The sequence below is a fragment of the Amblyraja radiata genome, chromosome 9 (assembly GCF_010909765.2).
Source record: "Amblyraja radiata isolate CabotCenter1 chromosome 9, sAmbRad1.1.pri, whole genome shotgun sequence".
In the NCBI taxonomy this organism is placed as follows: Eukaryota; Metazoa; Chordata; class Chondrichthyes; order Rajiformes; family Rajidae; genus Amblyraja; species Amblyraja radiata.
Genome location: NC_045964.1, coordinates 57,965,248 through 57,990,565, shown reverse-complemented (window position 1 = coordinate 57,990,565; position 25,318 = coordinate 57,965,248). Strand labels below are relative to the sequence as shown.

The following is a 25,318-nucleotide window of genomic DNA, read 5'->3' as shown; positions in this document are numbered from 1 at the left end:
TGTTGGGGGGGGGGGGGGATCCAAAGGGAGGAGCCGGCATGCTTTGTAACTTTGTCAGCGCTGTAGGTGACTGCTATTTGTACACATTGTGCATGCAAGCAAAGAATCCCACTGTGCTTTTCCTTCCTAAGCAGACCACGCACTTTTTTTCATCTGCACTTTCTTTGTAGCTTTCCCACTATATTCTACACTTTTTCTTCTCTTTCTCACTACCTGATGTATTTATGTATGGTGTGATTACCCCTGATAGCACACAAAACAAAGATCTTCATTGTATCTCGATACACGTGACAAGAATAAGCAACCAGCCCCCTGAAGCTTCCAATATGGCGTCCAACCCAGGGAACCATTTGCGTGCCGGCCACAGAAGCAGATCCACAATCACACATTACAATCGCTCCACACTCGTAAATCTCTATCCCTACAGCAACATAACTTTAACTATGATACTTTGCTGGCTTTACCTTGCACTAAATGTTATTCCCTTTATCATGTATCTGTACGCTGGAAGTGGATCGATTGTAATCACGTATTGTCTTTCCACTGACTGGTTAGCACGCAACTCGGGACTCTCGTGGACATTTTTCAACATGTTGAAAAATCTTCACGAGTCTCCACGAGCTTACCGCGTTTCCCGAGTACCTGCCGTTAGCGTTATGAGCCGCTAAGAGACGTCCCGAGCTCTGACGTAGCCGCTACGTACATTCTACGTGCTTACCACAAGTTTGATTTTTTTTTTTAAACTCGGGAGAGCTCTTGAATTAGCTCGTACAGTGGGACAGGCCCTTACAGCTTTTCACTGTACCTCGGCACACATGGCAATAAACTAAACTGATCTAACTAAACATCCAAGAAATCAACCTGGTAATTCTTCATTGCATTCTGTCCAACACAAATATCCTCTTCTGTAGGAGTACACAAACATAAGCTGTGCATAATATTTCATCAGGGGCGTCTATAATTCTTTGCATTTGTACAGGTCCTCTTGTAATAAGAGTCAGGGTACCATCTGCCTGTCTGGTTTCAGGATCTACATATTAACGTTCAGTGACTCGTGTACAAGGACACCCAGGTCACTCTGAACTTTTCAATCCCTTACCGCTTAAAAAATATCCTTTGTTTCTATTTTTAATATAGCTACGTGGATGACTTCTCACTTCTCCACTTTATATTCCATCTGCTGTCTGCTCGTTCAATTACAGATTTTGCAAAATGTCTTCTTGCCACTGAGTCACACAGCGCAGAAACAGCCTCTTCAGCCTACCTTGTCCATGCCGACCAAGTTGGCGCCCTATGTTAGTCCCATAAGTTAGGGCGACACGGCGGTAGAGTTGCTGCCTTACTACGTCAAAGACCCGGGTTCAATCCTGACTACGGGTGCTGTCTGTATGGAGTTTGTACGTTCTCCCCGTGACCTGCGTGGGTTTTCTCCGGGATCTCCGGTTTCCGCCCACTCTCCAAAGACGTGCAGGTTTGTGGGTTACTTGTCTTGGTAAAATTGTAAATTGTCTCTCGTGTGTGTAGGATAGCGCTAGTGTGCGGGGATCGCTGGTGGGCGCGGACTCGGTGGGCCGAAGAGCCCGTTTCCGTGCTGCATCTCTAAACTAAACTTCTGAAATGTTAAGTTTAAGAAAGAACTGCAGATGCTGGAAAAAATTGAAGGTGGACAAAAATGCTGGAGAAACTCAGCGGGTGAGGCAGCATCTATGGAGCGAAGGAAATAGACGACGCTTCGGGTCGAGACCTTTCTTCAGACTGAAGAACGGTGCTTTACTGAGCTTCTCCCATTTGCTTGCATTGGGCCAATATCCTTCTTTAGTTTAGACCCTTCTCCAGTCTTCAGACCCTTCTTCAGAGTCTGAAGAAGGTTCTCGACCCGAAACGTCACCTATTCCTTTGCTCCATAGATGGTGCCTCACCCGCTGAGTTTCTCCAGCATTTTTGTCCCCCTTCTGAAATGTTAACGTATTTTCATTTTGCACAGATGCTGCCTGACCCCTTGAGTGTATCCAGAATACTTTTCATTATTGTCTCATCTTGGTTTCTCACTTTCTGTATGTTATCTTATCACATTTTCTTCCACCTGCCAGATTCTTACACTTTAACATGTAGTGTATATACAAATAATCTAAGCTCTCAGATACGTGCACAAAATTACAATCAAAATAGCAGGTTTCAGATTATGTAAGTAATCTTATTCCACGTTATACACTTGTAGTAACAAAGAACTGCAGATAAGACAATAGACAATAGGTGCAGGAGTAGGCCATTTGGCCCTTCGAGCCAACACCGCCATTCAATGTGATCATGGCTGATCATCCCCAATCTGTACCCCGTTCCTACCTTCTCCCCATTTCCCCTGACTCAGCTATCTTTAAGAACCCTATCTAGCTCTCTCTTGAAAGTATCCAGAGAACCGGCCTCCACCGCCCTTTGAGGCAGAGAATTTAACAGACTCACAACTCTCTGTGAAAAAAAGTGTTTCCTTGTCTCCGTTCTAAATGGCTTACCACTTATTCTTAAACTGTGGCCCCTGGTTCTGGACTCCTCCAACATCGGGAACATGTTTCCTGCCTCTAGCGTGTCCAAACTCTTAACAATCTTATATGTTTCAATGAGATCCTCTCTCATTCTTCTAAACTCCAGAGTGTACAAGCCCAGCCGCTCCATTCTCTCAGCATATGACAGTCCCGCCATCCCAGGAATTAACCTTGAAAACCTACGCTGCACTCCCTCAATAGCAAGAATGCTGGTTTACGAAAAAAAAAGACTTTGCTGGAGTAACATAGCGGGTCAAGCAATATCTCAGGAGAACATGGATGCGTGATGTTTTTGGACGGGACCCTTCTTCAGAAGAGTGACACTCTTGACCAGAATAACTACGTCTAAAAGAGTCGCAGTACATAAAAGAGGAACAGAATCGAAGTTTCAGGTTGAAGACCCATCATCACATAGAGAGAGAATTCTGTTGTTCTTTTCCACAGATGCTGCCTGACCAGCTGAGTGTTTCCATCATGTGTTCTTTTATCTGGAAACTCCTTTCCAGCAATCCTTACGAGTCCATCGGGATTTTACAAGGAGTTCCAAGACTATGAATGTCTCATGGCATTCAAAAGCCGGACAAATAATTCACAGGCTGCACTCTCTCAGGTTCACACAGACCCAGAAAGAGACACCAGGTGCTGGAGTAACTCAGCTGGTCGGGCAGCATCTCTGGAGAACACGGAGAGGAGACCTGTTAGGACAACCTTCTCCCAACCCGAAATGTCACCTATCAATCTGAAGAAGGGTCCAGATGGAAACGAGCTTAACTTAACATCATGTGGGGTTGGACCTTGTGGGCCGAAGGGCCTGTTAGAGTCATAGACTGATACAGCGTGGAAACAGGCCCTTCGGCCCAACTTGCCCACACCGGCCAACATGTCCCAGCTACGCTAGCCCCACCTGCCTGCGTTTGGTCCATATCCCTCGAAACCTGTCCTATCCATGTACCTGTCTGACTGCTTCTTAAATGGTGGGATAGTCCCAGCCTCAACTACCTCCTTTGGCAGCTTGTTCCATACACCCTTTCTATTACAAATCTCAAATTGTGGAGTACAGAAGCAAATAAATAAATGATGGGTCTTTGTCCCAAACATTATGGAGGGCACCGTAGATGGGAGATCAGGAGCGCTCACTCATTGGTGATAGGATGGTTCAGTTGCCTGAAGAAACTGTGATAGGTGGAAGATTTAAAGACGAGCTAAGGGGCAAGTTTGAAAGGGTGGCAGGTATATGGAATTAGCTGCCAGGGGAGGTGGGAGAGGTGGTATAAATACAATGTTTGAAAGACAGTTTCATGGTTAGGAAAGGTTTATCATGGACCATCGGGAGCTCGCAGGTCCCTGGTGGGAGACCACTTTTCGGAGCTCCCGCAACGGCAACTTCTCCAGCTGGAATCGCGGGGTTTAAATGACTGAGCAGGGCCTAACATCGCCCGGCACAGCTTAAACAACCGCGGGACTTACCATCGCCCGGCAGGGGCTTTAACATCGGAGCCCCAGTCGCCTCGACGCTGCAGTTGGACTGCTGGGCCGCGGGAGAAGAACAAAGAGAAGAGATAAGACTTTTGCTTTCCATCACAGTGAGGAGGTGTTGGAGATTCACTGTGATGGATGTTTGTGTAAACTGTGTTAAGTGTGTGTATTGTTTTTTTTTGTAATGTTAAGCCTGTAGAAATGCAATTCCGTTCAAACCAAGCTGTTTGAATGACAATAAAAGGCATTCTATTCTATTCTATTCTATCATGTCTGAAGAAGGGTCTCGACCCGAAATGTCACCCATTCCTACTCTCCAGAGATGCTGCCTGTCCCTCTGAGTTACTCCAGCATGTTGTGTCTACCCAAGGTTTATCATGTATGTACACACTGTAAACGGCCCGATTGTAATCATGTATTGTCTTTCCGCTGACTGTTTAGCGCGCAACTAAAGCTTTTCACTGTACCTTGGTACACGTGACAAGAATAAACAACGAGGTACCACCGACGGAACCATATAGACACACATGGGAAAATGAATTAGGTCATCCTATAACGAAAGATTTGTGGGATGAAAGTTTACAACATATACATCAATGTTCGTTAAATGCCAGACATGCTTTAATACAATTTAAAGTCTTACATAGATTACACTACTCTAAAATAAAACTAAATAGAATCTTCCCACAAATATCTCCTATTTGTGATAAATGTCTACATCTAGATGCTAATTTAACACATACGTTTGCAAATTGTATAAAAATTAAACATTTCTGGACTGATATTTTTGAAATAATTTCAGAAGTTATTAATACAAAACTGGATCCAAACTCAAAATTAATAATACTTGGAATATCAGAGCAAAGTTTAACACTCACAACAAGCCAAATAAATTTCCTCGACTACAGTAAACCGGGAAAGAATTAATATTAAAATTTTGGAAAGGCCCTACGACCCCCACAATTAAAATGTGGATTGTGGAAATGTCGGAGACCCTATATCTAGAAAGAATTAGACTTGTCTTAATGGACAAACAAGAACTTTTTGATAAAATATGGGCTCCATTCATTAATTATCTGACGGGATAGATTGGCCCAGCACGAAAACCCAACTGAAACTTGAACTCAGGATTAGATGAAAAGTCATACTTTATAATCTACGAACCTATCTCCAATGACGTATTATAAGTAATCCATTCCACCTTTTTTGTTTTTTTTGATATTTGTAACTCTTTTTTCTCTCTTTCTCTCTTTTTCTATATAAAAAAAACATTAGAAGCAGAAGTAATCGACAATAGAAAATTTTAATAATATATGACTGATGTATATGAAAAGTTTTTTTACTATAATATGTAACTATACTTCATAATATGTCTACTTCTAATAAAAATATTTAAAAAAAATAAAAATTAAAAAAAAAAAAAAAAAAAAAAAATACACAGAGAGCGCAAAGGGCTAGCATTGGTTTACATCTGCCAGAAGCTGAACCAAGTTTCCCTCTGCTCCCATACTGCCTAGTGTAGTTTAGTTTAGAGATACAGTGTGGCCCCTCAGCAGGTTTGTAGCCTAGTGTGTAGGATAGTGCTACTGATCGCTGGTCGGCACGGACTCGGTGGGCCGAGATCTCCGATTCCACGCTGTATTTCTAAAGTAAAGAGATCTAACATCAACAGAAGCGAGTGACCCATGGCAATCTGTTCACATTGATTTCTAGGAGTCAAAGCTTCAAAACACATCTTCTATTTGCCTGGGGTTACGAGGGAAAAACGAAACTGGTTTCTTCAGTTTAGGACAATGGACTGCTTTGTGGCAGGTACTCTTGTGAATTAATTTTTAAGCTATTGCCTCCACTGTCATGTCAAAGCACAGTGCCTGCGGGTTTGGAATGTGTCTGCAGCAGCGCAGCATATTACAGCAATCTACACTGCCTGTCATGTAAAGCACAAAGCAAATTGCTGGAGTAACCCAGCAGGTCAGGCAGCATCTGTCATGTACATTCGTAAAGGCAATCATTTCAATTGCAATTGCTCAATCAGCTTTTAATTTGACATCAGTCCATGTGAACTTCTTTGCAACTTTATAAACTCACCGTTTAAATGCTTTGACGGCACATTTGCAGGATCATGGGAGAAGAGTGGAATGCGTGGGACTAAGTTGATGGATCTGGTGAGGAGCTGACACAGATATCTTGGACCATGTGTTGCCCACCTTGACTTGCCTGTGTGGTGGAGAACAGATGGCACCTCGCTCAGTAGACTCAGCTCACCCGCCACACACCGGGGACACACCCGCCGTACACCGGGACCTCGCCCGCCACACACCGGGGACACACCCGCCGCACACCGGGACCTCGCTCAGTAGACTCAGCTCACCCGCCACACACCGGGGACACACCCGCCGTACACCGGGACCTCGCCCGCCACACACCGGGGACACACCCGCCGCACACCGGGACCTCGCCCAGTAGACTCAGCTCACCCGCCACACACCGGGGACACACCCGCCGCACACTGGGATCTCGCTCAGTAGACTCAGCTCACCCGCCACACACCGGGGACACACCCGCCACACACCGGGGGGACACCCGCCACACACCGGGATCTCGCCCAGTAGACTCAGCTCACCCGCCACACACCGGGGACACACCCGCCGCACACCGGGATCTCGCTCAGTAGACTCAGCTCACCCGCCACACACCGGGGACACACCCGCCGCACACCGGGACCTCGCCCAGTAGACTCAGCTCACCCGCCACACACCGGGGACACACCAGCCGCACACCGGGATCTCGCTCAGTAGACTCAGCTCACCCGCCGCACACCGGGGACACACCCGCCACACACCGGGATCTCGCTCAGTAGACTCAGCTCACCCGCCACACACCGGGGACACACCCGCCGTACACCGGGGACACACCCGCGGCACACCGGGACCTCGCCCGCCACACACCGGGGACACACCCGCCACACACCGGGGACACACCCGCCACACACCGGGGACACACCCGCCACACACCGGGGACACACCCGCCACACACCGGGGACACACGTTTCAATTTATTTTTGTATATCCATTGTCTCTTTTTGGGAAAAGACATATGTGCGAGTATTAGAATGTGTTGGTGGTGGTGATAAATTTAAATTGAACTCAATTTTGAATCCTTCTATACTGTGCAGTATGAATGGATCCTTAGTAACCCAACACCATTCTTTTAAGAAGTATTTCAACCTTCCCCCCACCTGTAAGTGAGGTTCGTTTGGTATGTTCCCTGAGGAACTGGTTTGACTTACCTCTGTTGGTACTGGCGTCGTCGTGCTGGCTTTCGTCCGCGAGGTTTGGGGAGCAGAGCTGGTGGTTGCTCTGATCCTCGCTGTCGGCCTGATCCTCGCTGTCGGCCTGCTGGGGCCTGCCCCTAAAAAAGACCTTGTCTCAGGGGTGAATCTTCCTCCGGTGCCTGGCTCTCTAGGTGTAAAACGCCGAGAGCTGTAGGGGTGGAATCTCGTGGATGGGCCCCTGGGTGTGGGCTGACCTCTTGTTATGCGGCACACGGTTTTTGCCTCATCATCCAGGTCCCGTACCTGTCTAGACAGGTCTTCTCCAAACAGGTAGTTTGCGGGCTGGGTGTCGCTAGCTTTGCAAAGTGCTGCGAACTTCGAATTTATAGCCGGTTTTATAGCCTCTTTCCGTATGCAGTTTATTTCGAAACGGGCATTACATAGCAGTGCCATGGTATCCTGCTCCCGCTCAGTGAGGATGCCTCCTTCCACACCTCCTGCAAACACTTTTTGGAACTTCAGTTCCTGGTTCCTGATTATGGGACCTATTTGTCCCCAAATTATGCGGTTCACCGCTTGTACCTTGAGGGAAGCACAGTTTGATGGTGGGGGGTACCTGTTTAGGGTTTCTTCCATGACAAGATCCTTGAGTTGATGAGACGCCAAGTAGTTGATGTTACTTGCTAGGTCTTCATCCAAGGGTGCTCCCAGTGCTGTGGAGATCGCAAATTTAGTTGATTGTAGGGGTACTTCCTCCAGTCCCCCCTGGGAGTGTTCCCCCCCTGTGCTTCCAAACTCTGAGTCCGGGTAATCCCCATATGTACTTCCCTCTTCCATGGGAAAGACATATTGCTGCCCAGAGTATGAGGCTGCTGGCACGGTCTGTAAATGGGACTCGTGCTGATAATGCTCCTTTCTCCGGAGTTTATCATTGTGGAGCAGCTTCTCCACCAGCTGCTCCATGTGCGAGAGTCGTCCTCGGACGCTTCCCGATGAGGGAGGGTTTCCCTCTTCCCCGGACTTATGTGTGGCTTTACGTCCCGCCGGGACCACCACGGTGCCTGGCTCTCTAGGTGTAAAACGCCGAGAGCTGTAGGGGTGGAATCTCGTGGATGGGCCCCTGGGTGTGGGCTGACCTCTTGTTATGAGGCGCACGGTTTTTGTCTACTGCACCAAGTCTGCTCCTGCCGGTTCTAACGCCAGCGGCAATGTCGGCGAGAATGAGCTTCGTCCGCTCCCGGGAATGCTGCGGTCTTCGGCAGCTGGTTTCCCCGCGGACCTTCTCTTTGACATTTTTGGGGCTCTGAAAGAAAAATCACTTCTTTAGCCCGAACAGAAAGTGCATGGTAAGTGGTTCAACTTTTCTTACCTGCCGCCTTTTTAAAATCCCAATGGCTGGGAGGTCGCAGTGCCGCTCCCGTCCGTTGTGCGCGTTGCTTTCAGACGTAATGGCGCGCACGCAGACGGGCGGCCCTTCTTCACGTAGTCACTCACGTGACTCCGAAGTAAAATTGATCAATATCCATTGGTATGACAATCAATATCCATTGGTAGAAACATGATTGTAATCATGTATAGACTTTCCGCTGACTGGTTAGCACACCATATAACAATTACAGCACGGAAACAGGCCATCTCGACCCTTCTAGTCCGTGCCGAACACATAATCTCCCCTAGTCCCATATACCTGCGCTCAGACCATAACCCTCCATTCCTTTCCCATCCATATAACTATCCAATTTATTTTTAAATGATAAAAACGAACCTGCCTCCACCACCTTCACTGGAAGCTCATTCCACACAGCTACCACTCTCTGAGTAAAGAAGTTATTCCACACAGCTACCACTCTCTGAGTAAAGAAGTTAAACTAAACTAAACTAAACTAAAACCACACAACTAAAGCTTTTCACTGTACCTCGGTACACATGACAATAAACTAAACTGAAAGGGCCCAGACCCTTTTTCAGACCCGTGTCTGAAGAAAGGTTCTGTCTCGAAACGTCACCTATCCATGTTCTCCAGAGATGCTGCCAGACCCGCTGAGTTACTCAAGCACTTTGTGGCTATTTTGGAACACAATAAACTAAACACTCTTGACATGTAGACCGAATGTCTCCATTATCCCTTTCCTTTACTCGTAGAGTCATAAAGCCAGAGTGATACAGCGTGGAAACTCGCCCACACCGAGACCAACAATGTCCCAGCTACACTAGCCCCACCTGCCCGCGTTTGGTCCATATCCCACCAAACCTGTCCTATCCATGTACCTGTCTGTTTCTTAAATGTTCGTTAGTCCCAGCCTCAACCACCTCGTCCGGCAGCTTGTTCCATACACCCACCACCCTTTGTGTAAAAAAGTTACCCCTCAGATTCCTATTAAATCTTTTCCCCTTCACCTTAAATCTATGATTAATGATCTATAACAAAATAGATACAGAAGATGACAATAGGTTATTGATGGGAACTGCAGCATAATTTGAATGTGAGTACGTGCGTGCATGTGCGCGCATGTGTGTGTGTGTGTGTGTGTGTGTGTGTGCGCGCGTTTGTGTGTGTGTGTCCGTGCGTGTGTGCGCCTGTATGTGTGCGTGTGTGTATGCGTGCATGTGTGTGTGCATGCGTGTATACGCATCTATGTGTGTGTGTGCGCGCGCGTGTACGTGTCTATGTGCTTGTGTGTGTGCGTGCATGTATGCGTGTGTGCGCGTGTCTGTGTGCGTGTGTGTGCGAGGGTGTGTGCATGCATGTGTATGTGTGTGTGTGCGCCTGCGTGTGTGTGTGCGCGCGCGCGCGTGTGTGTGTGTGTGTGTGTGTGTGTGTGTGTGTGTGTGTGTGAATGCGTGCGTGTGTGTGTGTGCGCGCGCGAGTGTCTGTGTGTGTGTGCATGCACCGACACACACACAGACACACAGTGTGTCGTTATGAACCTGCCCTGTGGCTGAACCTCAACAGGACCACATATCGGGCATCGCCGCCACCAGCTGGTCAGACAGCTTAACTGCAGCCACCTCGCAATCTCAGGGAAAATTTGCAGAAAGCTGTACAAATAAAACACCCACGCAAACCCAGCAGCATTTATAAGATCACTTACAGCCATGCACACGAGCTGGAAGTGTATAAATATATGAGGAGGGTGCTGTGTGTGTGTTGAGAAATGAACCTCTTCATATTTTCAGAAATCCATTGTTAACATAACACAGAAAGATTGACGATCGATTCAAAGCGCTGGAGTAACTCAGCGGGTCAGGCAGCATCTCTGGAGAGCATGGATCGATGATGTTTCAGGTCGGGACCATTCATCAGGCCGGCACAATATTTTTCCCCAGGGTGGAAATGTCCAGCCTGGGGAAAAAGACTGTTTGGGGAGAAGGCAGGAACGCGGTACTGATTGGGGATGATCAGCCATGATCACATTGAATGGCAGTGCTGGCTCGAAGGGCCGAATGTCCTACTCCTGCACCTATTGTCTATTGTCCAACACTAGAGGGAACAGCTATAAGGTAGGGGGGGGGGGGGAACGGACGGGACGTTAAAAAGGAGATGTGTGGGCATGTTTATATTTTACACACAGAGAGATGGGGGCCTGGAATGCATTATCAGGGGAGGTGGTGGAGGCAGATAGTCTAGGGGAGTTGAAGAGGCTTTTAGATAGGCATATGGAAGTGCAGGGAATGGATCATGTACAGGCAGATGAGATACATTTAACGGCGTCATGTTCGGCACAGACATTGTGGGGGAAAGGGCCTGCTCCTGTGCTGTACAGCACAATGTTCAAATGCACTTTACTTTTCTGCATTAAAACAGCAGCCATGTAAATCAATCCTAAACACTGGAAGACCCTGGCCTCTAGCGCCCTCTGTGTTTTATGATCTAAACTGCAGTGAGGCCTGACATACTTCATTTCCTTTTTAAAAAAATTTTTAATTTATTTTATACCCCCCGTTACCAGATCCTGGTACCATTTATATTTTAAATTACTATTGCACCTTATACTTGTAATAGTTCCATAAATGCAGACCACGTCTTTTGGAAGTGGTCTGCTTTGCCTGCTAGGAGGAGTCTCATCTCTTCCAAGTGTAGTGTTTCGAACATGTTTGAAATCCACATTTTTATTGTTGGTATTGGAGCATTTTTCCAAAATTTGAGTATAAGCTTTTTTCCCATTATTAGCCCGTAATTAAGTAAATTCTTTTGAAACACGTTTAATTCGGGGTTACCTTCCGATATTCCAAAAATGATCCATTCTGCTTTTGGTACAAGTTTTATTTTAAATAATTTTGTGAAGATTTCAAATATTTCGTTCCAGAATTTTTGTATTTTTATACAAAAAACAAAAGAGTGCGCTATGGTAGCTTCTTGTGACTGACATTTATCACAAATGGGTGAGACATTGGGGAAAAGTTTATTTATTTTAGTTTTTGAATAATATAGTCTATGTAATGTTTTGTATTGAATTAGAGTATGTCGTACATTGATCGAGCATTTATGCACATATAGTAAGTGTTTATCCCAGCTCTCTTTTGAAATTTTTATAGCTAGTTCTTGTTCCCAGTCTCTTCTAATACCATCGGTTGTAGGTATTTCTATATTTAAAATAATGTTGTATAAGTATGATATTAGATTTGCTGATTCATCCTTTGTCTTCATGGCTTCATCCAATAAGTCTGGGGACATGTTATGATAGTCTTTTGTGTATTTTTTCAAATAGTCACGGATTTGAAGATATTTAAAATATTGATTATTTTTCAAATTATATTTCAGTTGTAATTGTTGAAATGATAATAATTTTCCTAATTCATACAAGTCTCCGAGCATTTTGATTCCCATTCTTTCCCATTGTGTAAATGATTTATCTATAATTGAAGGTTTAAACGACGGGTTATTAACTATTGGCATTAAAAGAGATAGATTTCTTAAATTTAGATTCTGTTTTATTTGTTTCCAAGTTCTAATTGTGCTATGTATCATTGGATTTTTATTATAATTTTTGTTATTCAGATTCATTGGTGAGAGGAGAGTCGCTCCTGTATTACACGGAGAGCAGTCCTCTCTCTCCATTACAATCCAGTCCACCTGCTGGGCAGAGTTGTCCAGCAGGTGAATCATATTTTTAATATTTACTGCCCAATTATAGTACATAAAGTTAGGGAGCGTTAGACCACCCATCTCTTTTGGTTTACTAAGGTGTGCTCTTTGTATTCTGTGGGATTTATAATCCCATATAAAATTTGTAATGTCTGAGTCTAGTTTTTTGAAAAACTTTTTTGGAAGATATATTGGAATTGATTGAAATAAATATAGTATTTGTGGTAAAAAGATCATTGTACAGCACAATGTTCAAATGCATTAAAACAGCAGCCATGTAAATCAATCCTAAACACTGGAAGACCCTGGCCTCTAGCGCCCTCTGTGTTTCATGATCTAAACTGCAGTGAGGCCTGACGTACTTCATTTCCAAAGGAGAAAACGCTCATTGATTTGTTTTCGACAGTCAGAGTTTCATCGTAAAATAAGATCGCGTTTTACGGGGCTTGTATGTGCTGACTATAGCCCAGAAGCCCAATCATTATTGTTTTTCTTGATTGTTTTCAAGAGAGAGTTAAACCCCTGTCCCACGGTATGAGTTCATTCCAAGAGCTCTCCCGAGTTTGCCCTGATTCGAACTCGAAGATTTACGGTAATGGCCATTCGTCGGTACTCGGGGCTCTCATGGACATTTTTCATCATGTTGAAAAATATTCACGAGCCTTCCCGTGCTTACCTGCCGTTAGCGAGTCTTCCCAAGTACCTGTCGTTAGCGCTAAGGGACGTCCTCAAGCTCCGACATACCCGCTACGTTCATTCTCCGTGCTTACCACGAGTTTGATTTTTTTTAAACTCGGGAGAGCTCTTGGAATGAACTTGCACCGTGGGACAGGGCTATTAGATTTAGCTCTTAGGGCTAAAGGAATTGAGGGATATGGGGAAAAAGCAGGAACGGGGTACTGATTTTAGATGATCAGCCATGATCATATTGATTGGCGGTGCTGGCTCGAAGGGCCGAATGGCCTACTCCTGCACCTATTTTTCCTCTGTTTCTATTATGTAAACAGAAAATGCTGGATGCGTTCAGCAGGTAGGCGGCACATTGAGTCAAACAGCATGGAAACCTGCCCCCGCCGACCAACATGCCCCATCTGAACTAGTCCCACCTGCCTGCATTTGGCCCATATCCCTCTAAACCTACTGCCGCCAGAGACCCGGGTTTGATCCTGACTTGCGGGGTGCTGTCTGTACAGAGTTTTTACATTCTCCCTGTGACCATGTGGGTTTTCTCTGGGTGCTCTGGTTTCCACCCACACTACAAAGAAGTCCAGGTTTGTAGGTTTAAGGAGGAACTGCAGATGCTGGAAAATCAAAGGTAAACAAAAGTGCTGGAGAAACTCAGCGGGTGCAGCAGCATCTATGGAGCGAAGGAAATAGGCAACGAAAGACCCGAAATGTTGCCTATTTCCTTACCTCCATAGATGCTGCTGCACCCGCTGAGTTTCTCCAGCACTATTGTCTACCTCAGGTTTGTAGGTTAATTGGCTCGGCAAAATTGTAAATTGTCCCCAGTGTGTGTAGAACAGTGTTAGTGTGCGGGAATCGCTGGTCAACGTGGCCTCGGTGGACCGAAGGCCTTGTTTCCGCACTGTATCTCTAAACTGAACTCAGACTAAACAAACGCCCGGGTCCGTAATCCTCCTGCACCCTGGGATCAGGACGATGACATGGGCATACGACTCACCGGAAAAGTAAAGGCTGAGCACTACATTTGAGCGGAGCACAGCATCTGCTTTACAGTTATCTTTTCACCTGACAGATGCTCTGATTAATGGGTGACCTTAAACTCAGGCTGCTGCCCTCAGCTAGCACAACCTGGCTGCACTCCAAGGTCAGGACAAGCAGCATCTTCCAATACACTAAATACAGCAAACCCTTGTTACAACAGACCATGGAGGGGGGGGGGGGGGGGGGGGGGGGGGGGATTGGTGTCCATTATTGTCCATTATAGACAATAGGCGCAGGAGTAGGCCATTCGGCTCTTCGAGCCAGCACCGCCATTCAATGTGATCATGGCTGATCATCCCCAATCAGTACCCCGTTCCTGCCTTCTGACTCCGCTAATTGTAAGAGCCCTATCTAGCTCCATCTTGAAAGTGTCCAGAGAAAGAGCCTCCACCGTCCTCTGAGGCAGAGAATTCCACAGGCTTACCGCTCTCTGTGTGAAAAAGTGTTTCCTCATCTCTGTTCTAAATGGCTTACTCCTTATTCTTAAACTGTGACTCCTGGTCCTGGACTCCCCCAACATCAGGAACATGTTTCCTGCCTCTAGCGTGTCCAAACCCTTAATAATCTTACATGTTTCTATAAGATCCCCTCTCCTCCTTCTAAATTCCAGAGTGTGCAAGCTCAGCCGCTCCATTCTTTCAGCATGTGACAGTCCCGCCATCCCGGGAATTAACCTTGTAAAACTATGCTGCACTCCTTCATTGTCTGCTATAAGCGAGTAAGGGATTTGCCCCAACCACCTGTGCAGGAAGGAAGTGCAGATGCTGGTTTAAACTGAAGACAGACACAAAATGCTGGAGTAACTCAGCAGGACAGGCAGCATCTCTGGAGAGAAGGAATGGGTGACGGTTCAGGTCTGAAGAAGGGTCTCGAGCCGAAGCGTCACCCGTTCCTTCTCTCCAGAGATGCTGCCTGTCCCGCTGAGTTACTCCAGCTTTTCGTGTCTGTCTTGTTTCAACCACCTATGTGAAACAACAAATTGTTTTCAGGGACAAGTTATTTTTAACAGCTAAAAAAAATGGTTGTATTTTTGTTACCGCATGCTAAAAATACTTAAGTTCAAGTTCAAGTTACATATATTGTCACATACACCAATTGGTGCAGTGAAATTTGAGTCACCATGCAGCCACACAAATAAGATAAACACAACACAATAGAATTTAACATAAAACGTCCCCCACAGTGGAATCAACGTTTCCCACTGTGAGGGAAGGCAACAAAGTTCAGTCCTCTTCCTCTTGTTCACCCGTGGTCAGGGTCTATTGAGGCTTCTGCAACGGTGGCCCGATGTTTCAGGCCCTCTCGCCCAGATGATCGGATGATCGGAGCTCCGGCGTCGGAACGAAAGAACACTCTCAGCGGCTTGGAGTTTCCGAATCAGCCGCTTCCTACCGGAGACCGTGGCTTCCGAAGTCCACAGGCCGAGCTGGGCGGAGCTCCAACACTGACGATCCTCGGCGAATGATCCCAGGACACTGCGATGTTAAAGTCAGCGCCGCCCGCGGCTGGAAGCTCCACAGACCACAGCTCCACGGTGTTAAAGTCGGCAGGCCCAACATTCCAGAACTCCAACATGGCGATCCCCGGTAAGGCATCGCCCGCTCCGCGATGATAATCCCAGTGCTGCGCCGCTGCTGAAGCTCTGGCTGGTCTCCGGCAGGAAAGGCTGCGCCAATCCAGATGGTAGGCCACGAGGGTGGGGGGGGGGGGGGGTGAAGATGCGGCTCGGAGAAAAGATAGTGTGGTAGTGTGGTTGTGGATAGTGTGGTTGACCAGGTAGTGACTGAGGAGACGGTTTCCCCCTTCCCCCCCCACCCCACACATAAAAAAGACTAAAAGATCTCCAAAAACAAACTTTTAACCAGACTACAAATTACAAAGGACAGACAGCTGCTGGCGAGGCTGCCACACTCGATGGTTTAATGGAGTTAAGTGTCAACCCAAGCACTTGCTTGTCAATTCCAATACCTCGTCAATTCCAATGCCTCCGCAGTGTAACCTGTGTTGTTAAAGAGACGTCAGTCTGAAGAAGGATCTCCACCTGAAACGTCACCCATTCAGAGATGCTGCCTGTCCCGCCGAGTTACTCCAGCATTTTGTGTCTATCTACTTCCTTGAGAGCTATCTCGAGGGTCAGGTCAAGAGTGTTTAATCCAATGTCAACACCAATACACACAGGTAATATAGAACGATTTAAAAAAAATCCAATAACCACAAACTTATTGTAATAACCTATAGTCCTTACTGCAACCAAAAGCAGTCAAATATTTTTAACGCTGACCATAGCCACAATGGTGTCTGCCTCAGCCACCATGCACCAGCGATCCTTTGTGCAAAGGCATAACTATTCCCCTCTTTAGACTTTGGAGATACAGCGCTGAAACAGGCCCTTCGACTCTTACCGAGTCCACGCCGACCAGCGATCACCTCGTACACTAGCTCTATCCTAAACACTTGGGACAATTTACAATTTTACCGAAGCCAATGAACCTACAAGCCAGCACATCTTTGGAGCATGGAAGGAAACTGGAGCACTCGGAGGAAACTGGAGCACACAGGGTCAACGTACAAACTCCGTACAGACAGCACCCGCTGTCAGGATCGAACCCGGGTCTCTGGCGCTCTAAGGCAGCAACTCTACCGCTGGGCCACCGTGCCGCCCTCAGTATGTTTATTATTATCACATTTACTGAGGTACAGTGACAAGTTTTGTTTTGTATGCTCGCCAAACAAATCCGATAATACCACACATATATACAATCAAGTACAATAGGTAGAGAAAAGGGGAAGATACAGAGTACAGAATATAGTTCAGTTAATCAACGCTCCACAATCTCCAAGCTGGTGATGTGGAAATGTTTTATTCATCATCAAACCTGCTTATTTTTTTCCAAAATCACCCCGTAGAATCTGTGCAGACTTTAACGGAAAGCCCAGCATTGGACGTCATTCCTTGTTCGAGGGGATAAGATAATAGAATCAACAGGAGGCCAATCGGCCCCTCATCCCTATTCGAGCATTCAGTGTTGACCTGTGACCTAACAGCAAGAAGACAGACACAAAAAGCTGGAGTAACTCAGCAGGTCAGGCAGCATCACTGGAGAAAAGGAATAGGAGACGGCTGAAGGAAGGGTCTCGACCTGAAGCGTCACTTATTCCTTCTCTCCAGAGATGTTGCCTGTCCTGCTGAGTTACTCCAGCTTTTTGTGTCTGTGTTCGGTTTAAACCAGTATCTGCAGTTCCTCCTTGCACCCAACAGCAAGTCGTCATGACCCAAGCTTCTGACATTTTTTTATTTTCCATATGATTAATTATTCTCAGAATTAAAAATGAAACAGCTGACCCGCCATTTAGCGAACAGTTCCAGTCTTCGACAATTTATTGTTTGTCAAAATCTCCCCTGATCCTAATTCTTAAGCTACATTCATTAGCCCGAGGCATCTGGAGAGCACAAGGTTCTGCATTTTGAGTCCACTGTAGGCTACTTTGAAGCGTTTACTCAACTTCAGCTGTTGAAACATTCATATCCAACTGCAATTTTTCATTTCCTTCCACAACACTTGCAATGTCACCATGGGGAGATTGACCTGGTCTTTCTCTGACTGTGCTATAAAAATGTTTAGGGTTCAGGCATAGATTTACTGTTGTCACGCGTACCGAGGTACAATGAAAAGCTTTGTTTTGCATGTTATCTACTCTAATCAGATAATACTACACATAAACACAATCAGGTACAATAGACAATAGGTGCAGGAGTAGGCCATTCGGCCCTTCGAGCCAGCACCGCCGTTCAATGTGATCATGGCTGATCATCCACAATCAGTACCCCGTTCCTGCCTTCTCCCCATAATCCCCTGACTCCGCTATCTTTAAGAGCCCTATCTAGCTCTCTCTTGAAAGCATCCAGAGAACCGGCCTCCACCGCCGGCTGAGGCAGAGAATTCCACAGACTCACAACTCTCTGCGTGAAAAAGTGTTTGCTCGTCTCCGTTCTAAATGGCTTACACCTTATTCTTAAACAGTGGCCCCTAGTTCAGGACTCCCCCAACATCGGGAACAATAGGTGGAGTGAAGGGGAAGACACAGAGTGCAGAATATAGTTCTCAGCATTGTAGCGCATCAGTTCCAGAGACAAAGTCCAATGTCCACAATGGGGTAGAGGTGAATCGGACAGTATCCTAGCTTATGGAAGGACTGTTCAGATAATAGTTCATAAGTCATGGGAGCAGAATTAGGCCATTCGGCCCATTGAGTCTACTCCATCATTTAATCATGGCTGATCTATCTTTCCCTCTCAACCCCATTCTCCTGCCTTCTCCCCGTAACCCGTGACACCCTTATTATTCATGAAAACAGGCAAATATTTTTACAGAACTGTTCTTTACATTAGTGGTGTGCACTTTGAAGCATCTGTACCTTCTGCCCAACATGAGCAAAGAGAAGTATTGACCTGGGTGGGGCAAATCATTGATTATGTTGGCTGCTATCTCCAGGCAGCAGGGTGTAGATGGAGGCAGTGGTGGGGAGTCTGGTCCGTGTGATGGACCGGGCTACATCTGCAACTCAGAGTCATATAGTATGGAAACAGGGAAGACAAAAGTGCTGGAGAAACTCAGCGGGTGCAGCAGCATCTATGGAGTGAAGGAAATAGGCAACGTTTCGGGCCGAAACCCTTCTTCAGACTGATGGAGGGTGGGGGGTGGGCGGGGAGAAGAAAGGAAAAAGGAAGAGGAGGAGCCCGAGGGCTGAGGGAGAGCTGAGAAGGGGAGGAGACAGCAAGGGCTACCGGAAATTGGAGAATTCAATTGGAATTGGAAAACGTTGCCTATTGGCATAAACATTGAATTCTCCAATTTCCGGTAGCCCTTGCTGTCTCCTCCCCTTCTCAGCTCTCCCTCAGCCCTCGGGCTTCTCCTCTTCCTTTTTCCTTTCTTCTCACCTACCCTCTATCAGTCTGAAGAAGGGTTTCGGCCCGAAACGTTGCCTATTTCCTTCGCTCCATAGACGCTGCCGCACCCGCTGAGTTTCTCCAGCACTTTTGTCTACCTTCGATTTTCCAGCATCTGCAGTTCCTTCTTAAACAGTATGGAAACAGGCGTGCCCACAACGACCAACATGCCCCATGTACGCTAATCCGACCTGCCTGCGTTTGGCCCATGTCCCCCTAAACCGGTCCTATCCAAGTATTTGTCCAATTGTTTCTTTAAACAAGTCCCTGCAATTTCTTGCGGTTTTGCATGGAATTGAAAATGGGATTTGGAATTGTGATACTGAGAGGCGTGGGTGATGGGATCCTGCATGCGAGGGTGCTGCGGCTCTGCGCCAATTGAAGAATGCATCTCATGAAAGCAGCAACTACATTGCATGCAATGGGTGGCTGCCAGGGATTTACTTCAGGCTGGAGACACAAGAGTCCGCTGATGCTGGGCTCTGAAGGAAGAAACAACCAGCCCATAAGGTCATAAGTAATAGGAGCACAATTAGGCCACTCGGCCCATCAAGTCTACTCTTCTTCTCAATCAAAGCTGATTGAATAAAGGGGAAGCCATTTCAGACTGAGGTGAGAAAAAACGTTTTCACCCAGAGAGTTGTGAATTTTTGGAATTCCCTGCCACAGAGGGCAGTGGAGGCCAAGTCACTGGATGGATTTAAGAGAGGGTTAGATAAAGCTCTAGGGACTAGTGGAATCAAGGGATATGGGGAGAAGGCAGGCACGGGTTATTGATTGAGGTTGATCAGCCATGATCACAATGAATGGCGGTGCTGGCTCGAAGGGCCGAATGACCTCCTCCTGCACCTATTTTCTATGTTGATCTATCTCTCCCTCCCGACCCCATTGGACATCAGTGGATCGAGAGCACGGGGAGGGGGAAAGGAACAGGCGATGCTTCGGGTCAAAACATCAGGACTGAGAGTGGAGAGGGAGGGGGAGAGTGAGACAGAACTCCCGTTGAGAAGAGGAAAACTTAGAACGGAGAACAATACAGCGCAGGAAGGGGCCTGCTATATCTGTGGCGAACATCATGCCAGGTTAAACCAACCTCCGCTGCCCGCACGTGACACATATCCCTCCATTCCCTGCATATCCGTGCGCCGTATCACAAGTCTCTTAAATACCACTCTCGTATCTGCCTCCATCGCCCCCCCTGGCAGCGCGTTCCAGGCACTCACCACCCTCATTGTGAAAAAAACCCCGCACCACACAACACCTTCAAAACTTTGCTCCTCTCACCTTTAAGCTATGCCCTCCAGAACCAGGGGCCACAGTTTAAGAATAAGGGGTCGGCCATTTAGAACGGAGACGCGGAAACACATTTTCACACAGAGAGTTGTGAATCTGTGGAATTCTCTGCCTCAGAAGGCAGTGGAGGCCAATTCTCCGGATGCTTTCAAGCCAGAGCTAGATAGGGCTCTGAAAGATAGCAGAGTCAGGGGATATGGGGAGAAGGCAGGAACGGGGTACTGATTGGGGATGATCAGCCATGATCACAGTGAATGATGGTGCTGGCTCGAAGGACCGAATGGCCAACTCCTGCACCTATTGTCTATTGTCTATGTGATATTTCCATCCTGGGATTCTCTACCCTATTTACACCTCTCAACCCTATCTATGCCTCTCATAATTGTATGTGCTTCTGTCAGATCTCACCTCAACCTGAAATAATAATTGCATTCATTGTCTGAGGGAGGTACACCTTGAGTCAGAGATAGTTCCTTTGCTTTATCTGTTGCACTTGTGTTCAGCTCGATTGTATTCATGTATAATATTATCTGATTTATTGATAGCAGGCAAACAAAAGCTTGTCACTGTATCTCGGTACACGAGCCAATAATAAACCAATAGCAAGCGACCTCGGGAGGCAGGCAGCGGTGCACATTTTCGGTCGACACCGGGACAACAGAGAGGCATTTGAGGTTCATTTAGAAACTTTAAAAAAAAAACCTGGCACCTTTTGTGGCGTAGGATTCGGCAATGATTCGGAGTCTGTAGACCGGGACTGCCACCAGCTGCATCTTGTCCAGATTGATCTTGTCGTAGAGGGCGAGAGCCCGCGTGTGGTCCCCCTCCACGTAGTAACACTTGGCCAAAACCATGTTGGCTTCCTGTGTGAACTCTTGCTGAGAACAGAACAGGACACAGACAGGATGAGTGAACGGCCCCAGACACACACACTTGCTCACACCACACAACTTTTCAATGTGGGGGAAGGAACTGCAATAGACAATAGACAATAGGTGCAGGAGTAGGCCATTCGGCCCTTCGAGCCAGCACCACCATTCAATGTGATCATGGCTGATCATCCCCAATCAGTACCCCGTTCCTGCCTTCTCCCCATATCCCCTGACTCCGTTATTTTTAAGAGCCCTATCTAGCTCCCTCTTGAAAGCATCCAGTGAAACGGCCTCCACCGCCCTCTGAGGCAGAGAATTCCACAGACTCACCACTCTCTGTGAGAAAAAGAGTTTCCTCGTCTCCGTTCTAAATGGCTTACCCCTTATTCTTAAACTGTGGCCCCTGGTTCTGGACTCCCCCAACATCGGGAACATGTTTCCTGCCTCTAGCGTGTCCAAACCCTTAACAATCTTATATTTCAACGAGATTCCCTATCATCCTTCTAAACTCAGAGTGTACAAGCCCAGACGATACACACAAAATGCTGCAGATGCTGGAAAAATCGAAGGTATACAGAAATGCTGGAGAAATTCAGCGGGTGAGGCAGCATCTATGGAGCGAAGGAATAGGTGACGTTTCGGGGCTCGACTCCATAGATGTTGCCTCATCAGCTGAATTTCTCCAGCATTTTTGTCTACCTTTACCACAACTGTGATACTGATGTACCATCTGATATTTGTGACAACCCCTTTTGGGACGGCACAGTGGCGCAGCGGCAAAGTTGCTGCCACTTGCAGCGCCAGAGACCCAGGTTTGATCCCGACCACGGGTGCTGTCTGTGTGGAGTTTGCAGATTCTCCCTGTGACCTCCTCCCACACTCCAAAGAAATGCAGGTTTGTAGGTTAATTGGCAGCAGTAAAAAAAAAAGTGCAATTTTTTACTGAAGGTCGCGGTGACGCAGCGGTAGAGTTGCTGCCGTACAGCGAATGCAGCGCCCGAGACCCGGGTTCAATCCCGACTACGGGTGCTGCCTGTACGGAGTTTGTACTACGTTCTCCCCGTGACCTGCGTGGGTTTTCTCCGAGATCTTCGGTTTCCTCTCACACTCCAAAGACGTACAGGTTTGTAGGTTAATTGGCTTGGTAAATGTAAAAAATTATCCCTATCCCTAGTGGGGATAGGATAGTGTTGATGTGCGGGGACTGCTGGTCGGCACGAACCCGGTGGGCCGAAGGGCCTGTTTCCGCGCGGTGTCTCTAAACTAAACTAAAACTGAATTGTCCCTGGCGTGTCGGATGGTGTTAGTGTACGGGGTGATTGTGGAATGACAAATAAACTGTATTGTATTGTATTGATTGCTGGTCGGCGTGGACTCAATAGACAATAGACAATAGGTGCAGGAGTAGGCCATTCGGCCCTTCGAGCCAGCACCGCCATTCAATGTGATCATGGCTGATCATCCCCAATCAGTGCCACGTTCCTGCCTTCTCCCCATATCCCCTGACTCCGCTATTTTTAAGAGCCCTATCTAGCTCTCTCTTGAAAGCATTCAGAGAACCCGCCTCCACCGCCCTCTGAGGCAGAGAATTCCACAGACTTGGCGGGCTGAAGGGCCTGTTTCCGCGCTGTGTCTATAAAGTGTCTATAAACTACAACAGAATGTTCTACTGACACAGAGACAAAGCTTGCAATGAGACGCTGAGCGAACGACGTCTTACCTTCAGGTTGCCTCTGTCCAGGGCAGCTGTCAGATGCTTCTTCACCTCGATCAGCTTGGACCTGACCTCGGGGGGGCTTGCCCCTGGTTTGAGTGGGTTGTCCTTCACATAGTGCTCCAGCTTTGACTCGCCAAGTAGCAGCTCTGCCAAGTCATCTGGGAGAATGCAGAGACACAAACGAATCTTAAAAGTTCATGTGAGTGATTGGAGCAGAATTAGGCCATTCGGCTCATCAAGTCTACCCGGCCATTCAATCATTGGTGATCTACCTCTCCCTCTCAACCTCATTCTCCTGCCTACACCCCATAACCACTGACACCCACACTAATCAAATTAAAGGCAGGACAATGGTAGCCTGTATCCTCAGCATATTGAGAAGTTCTAATAGACAATAGACAATAGGTGCAGGAATAGGCCATTTGGCCCTTCGAGCCAACACCGCCATTCAATGTGATCATCCACAATCAGTACCCCATTCCTGCCTTCTCCCCATATCCCCTGACTCCGCTATTTAATAGACAATAGACAATAGGTGCAGGAGCAGGCCATTTGGCCCTTCGAGCCAGCACCGCCATTCAATGTGATCATGGCTGATCATCCACAATCATTCCACACACAAACACACCAATCAAGTACTTTCTGAGCAAAACACAAAGTGCTGGAAGTGCTGGGTCAGGCAGTATATGGGGAGGGAATGGACAGGCAATATTTCGGATCGGGACCCTTCCTCCGTTTTATGTGCCTCCAAGTTTTTTCGAGGTAATGGATAAGGACACAGCAGGCCCTGATGTTTGTTGCTTATTACGGCTTTTATAGAGTACTATGTTTACATGTCTGTTGTGCTGCTGCAAGTTAGAATTTCATTGTTCTGTTCCGTGACATATGACAATAAAAATTCTCGACTGAGTTAGGGGCAAGGCCAACTTTGGTGGCATTAGACGGAAATTTGTAAAGTTGGTTGGCGTACTGTAGAATGTTTGCACAGAGAGCTGTGAGTCTGTGGAATTCTCTGCCTCAGAGGGCGATGGAGGACGGTTCTCTGGATACTTTCAAGAGAGAGCTAGATAGGACTCTTAAAGATAGCAGAGTCAGGGGATATGGGGGGAAGGCAGGAACGGGGGTACTGATTGGGGATGATCAGCCATGATCACATTGAATGACGGTGCCGGCTCGAAGGGTCGAATGGCCTACTCCTGCACCTATTGTCTATTGGAAAGTGGGTTGCTTCTAAGTAAGTAAGTGAGTAAGTAAGTAAGTTTATTGGCCAAGTATTCACATACAAGGAATTTGCCTTGGTGCTCCACCCACGTAACAACATGACATACAGTGACTGTTACGAATGACTCAGAAAACACTAAACATTAATAATAATAATAAAACATTAATGATAAAACACCATTGATCAAGCACGTGAACCAACAAAATACCAGATCAAAAGGAGGCTACAGATTTTTGGCTGTTGAGTAGAGCAACTACTCGTGGATAAAAACTGTTTTGATGTGATGAGTGATGGTGAGAGTTCAAGGCATGCGTTCGTGCCAATGAAGGCCAAAGCAGCTGTCAGTAAGGAACCCAGGATGGCGGGAGAGATGTCATAAAGCTGGATAGAGTGCAGAGAAGATTTATGAGGATGTTGCCAGGACTTGAGGGCCTGAGCCATAGGGAGCGGGTGGACAGGCTAGCCTTGAAGAGCAGGAGGCTAAGGGGTGATCTTATAGAGGTGTATAAAATTATGAAGTGATTATGGAACAAAAGGGATTGGTTTTGTTTTCTTATCACGTGTACTGAAATGCAGGGAAGAACGTTGTTAGCGTGGTATACAGTCGAATCATAACACACATGAGTACAATCAGGCCCTACATGCACAACTGTAGTACAAAGAGAAAAATACCCAGAGCAAAATATAGTGTAACAGCATTACAACATTACAGTTCGAGAAAATGCAGGTAATATATAATGCAAGGACCACAATGAGGTAGGTTGGGGGATCGGGACTACACCCTTATCTTATGGGAGGACCATTCAGTATCTGTTAACAGCGGGGAAGAAGCGTTTTCTGATGGACAATAGATAATAGGTGCAGGTGTAGGCCATTCGGCCCTTCGAGCCAGCACTGCCATTCACTGTGATCATGGCTGATCATTCACATTCAGTACCCCATTCCTGCCTTCTCCCCATATCCCTTGACTCCACTTATCTTTAAGAGCTCTATCTAACTCTCTCTTGAAAGCATCCAGAGAATTGGCCTCCACTGCCTTCTGAGGCAGAGAATTCCACAGATTTGCAACCCTCTGTGTGAAAAAGTTTTTCCTCATCTCCGTTCTAAATGGCCCACCTCTTATTCTGGTGGTACCTGCTTTCAAGGTTTTGTATATCTGTTC

At 46.8% G+C, this 25,318-nt stretch overlaps 1 protein-coding gene across 1 annotated transcript in view; it reads right to left on the bottom strand.

The window, feature by feature from the left end:
* The window catches only part of ttc7b (tetratricopeptide repeat domain 7B), a 300,474-nt gene that overhangs the window by 271,132 nt on the left and 4,024 nt on the right, over positions 1 to 25,318 (bottom strand). Inside the window, exons 2-3 of the mRNA XM_033027545.1 lie at positions 22,938 to 23,092; positions 21,055 to 21,223 (exon numbers count right to left, since the gene is read on the bottom strand). Coding sequence (XP_032883436.1) covers positions 21,055 to 21,223; positions 22,938 to 23,092 — 324 coding nt within the window. The remainder of the gene's footprint in view (positions 1 to 21,054; positions 21,224 to 22,937; positions 23,093 to 25,318) is intronic.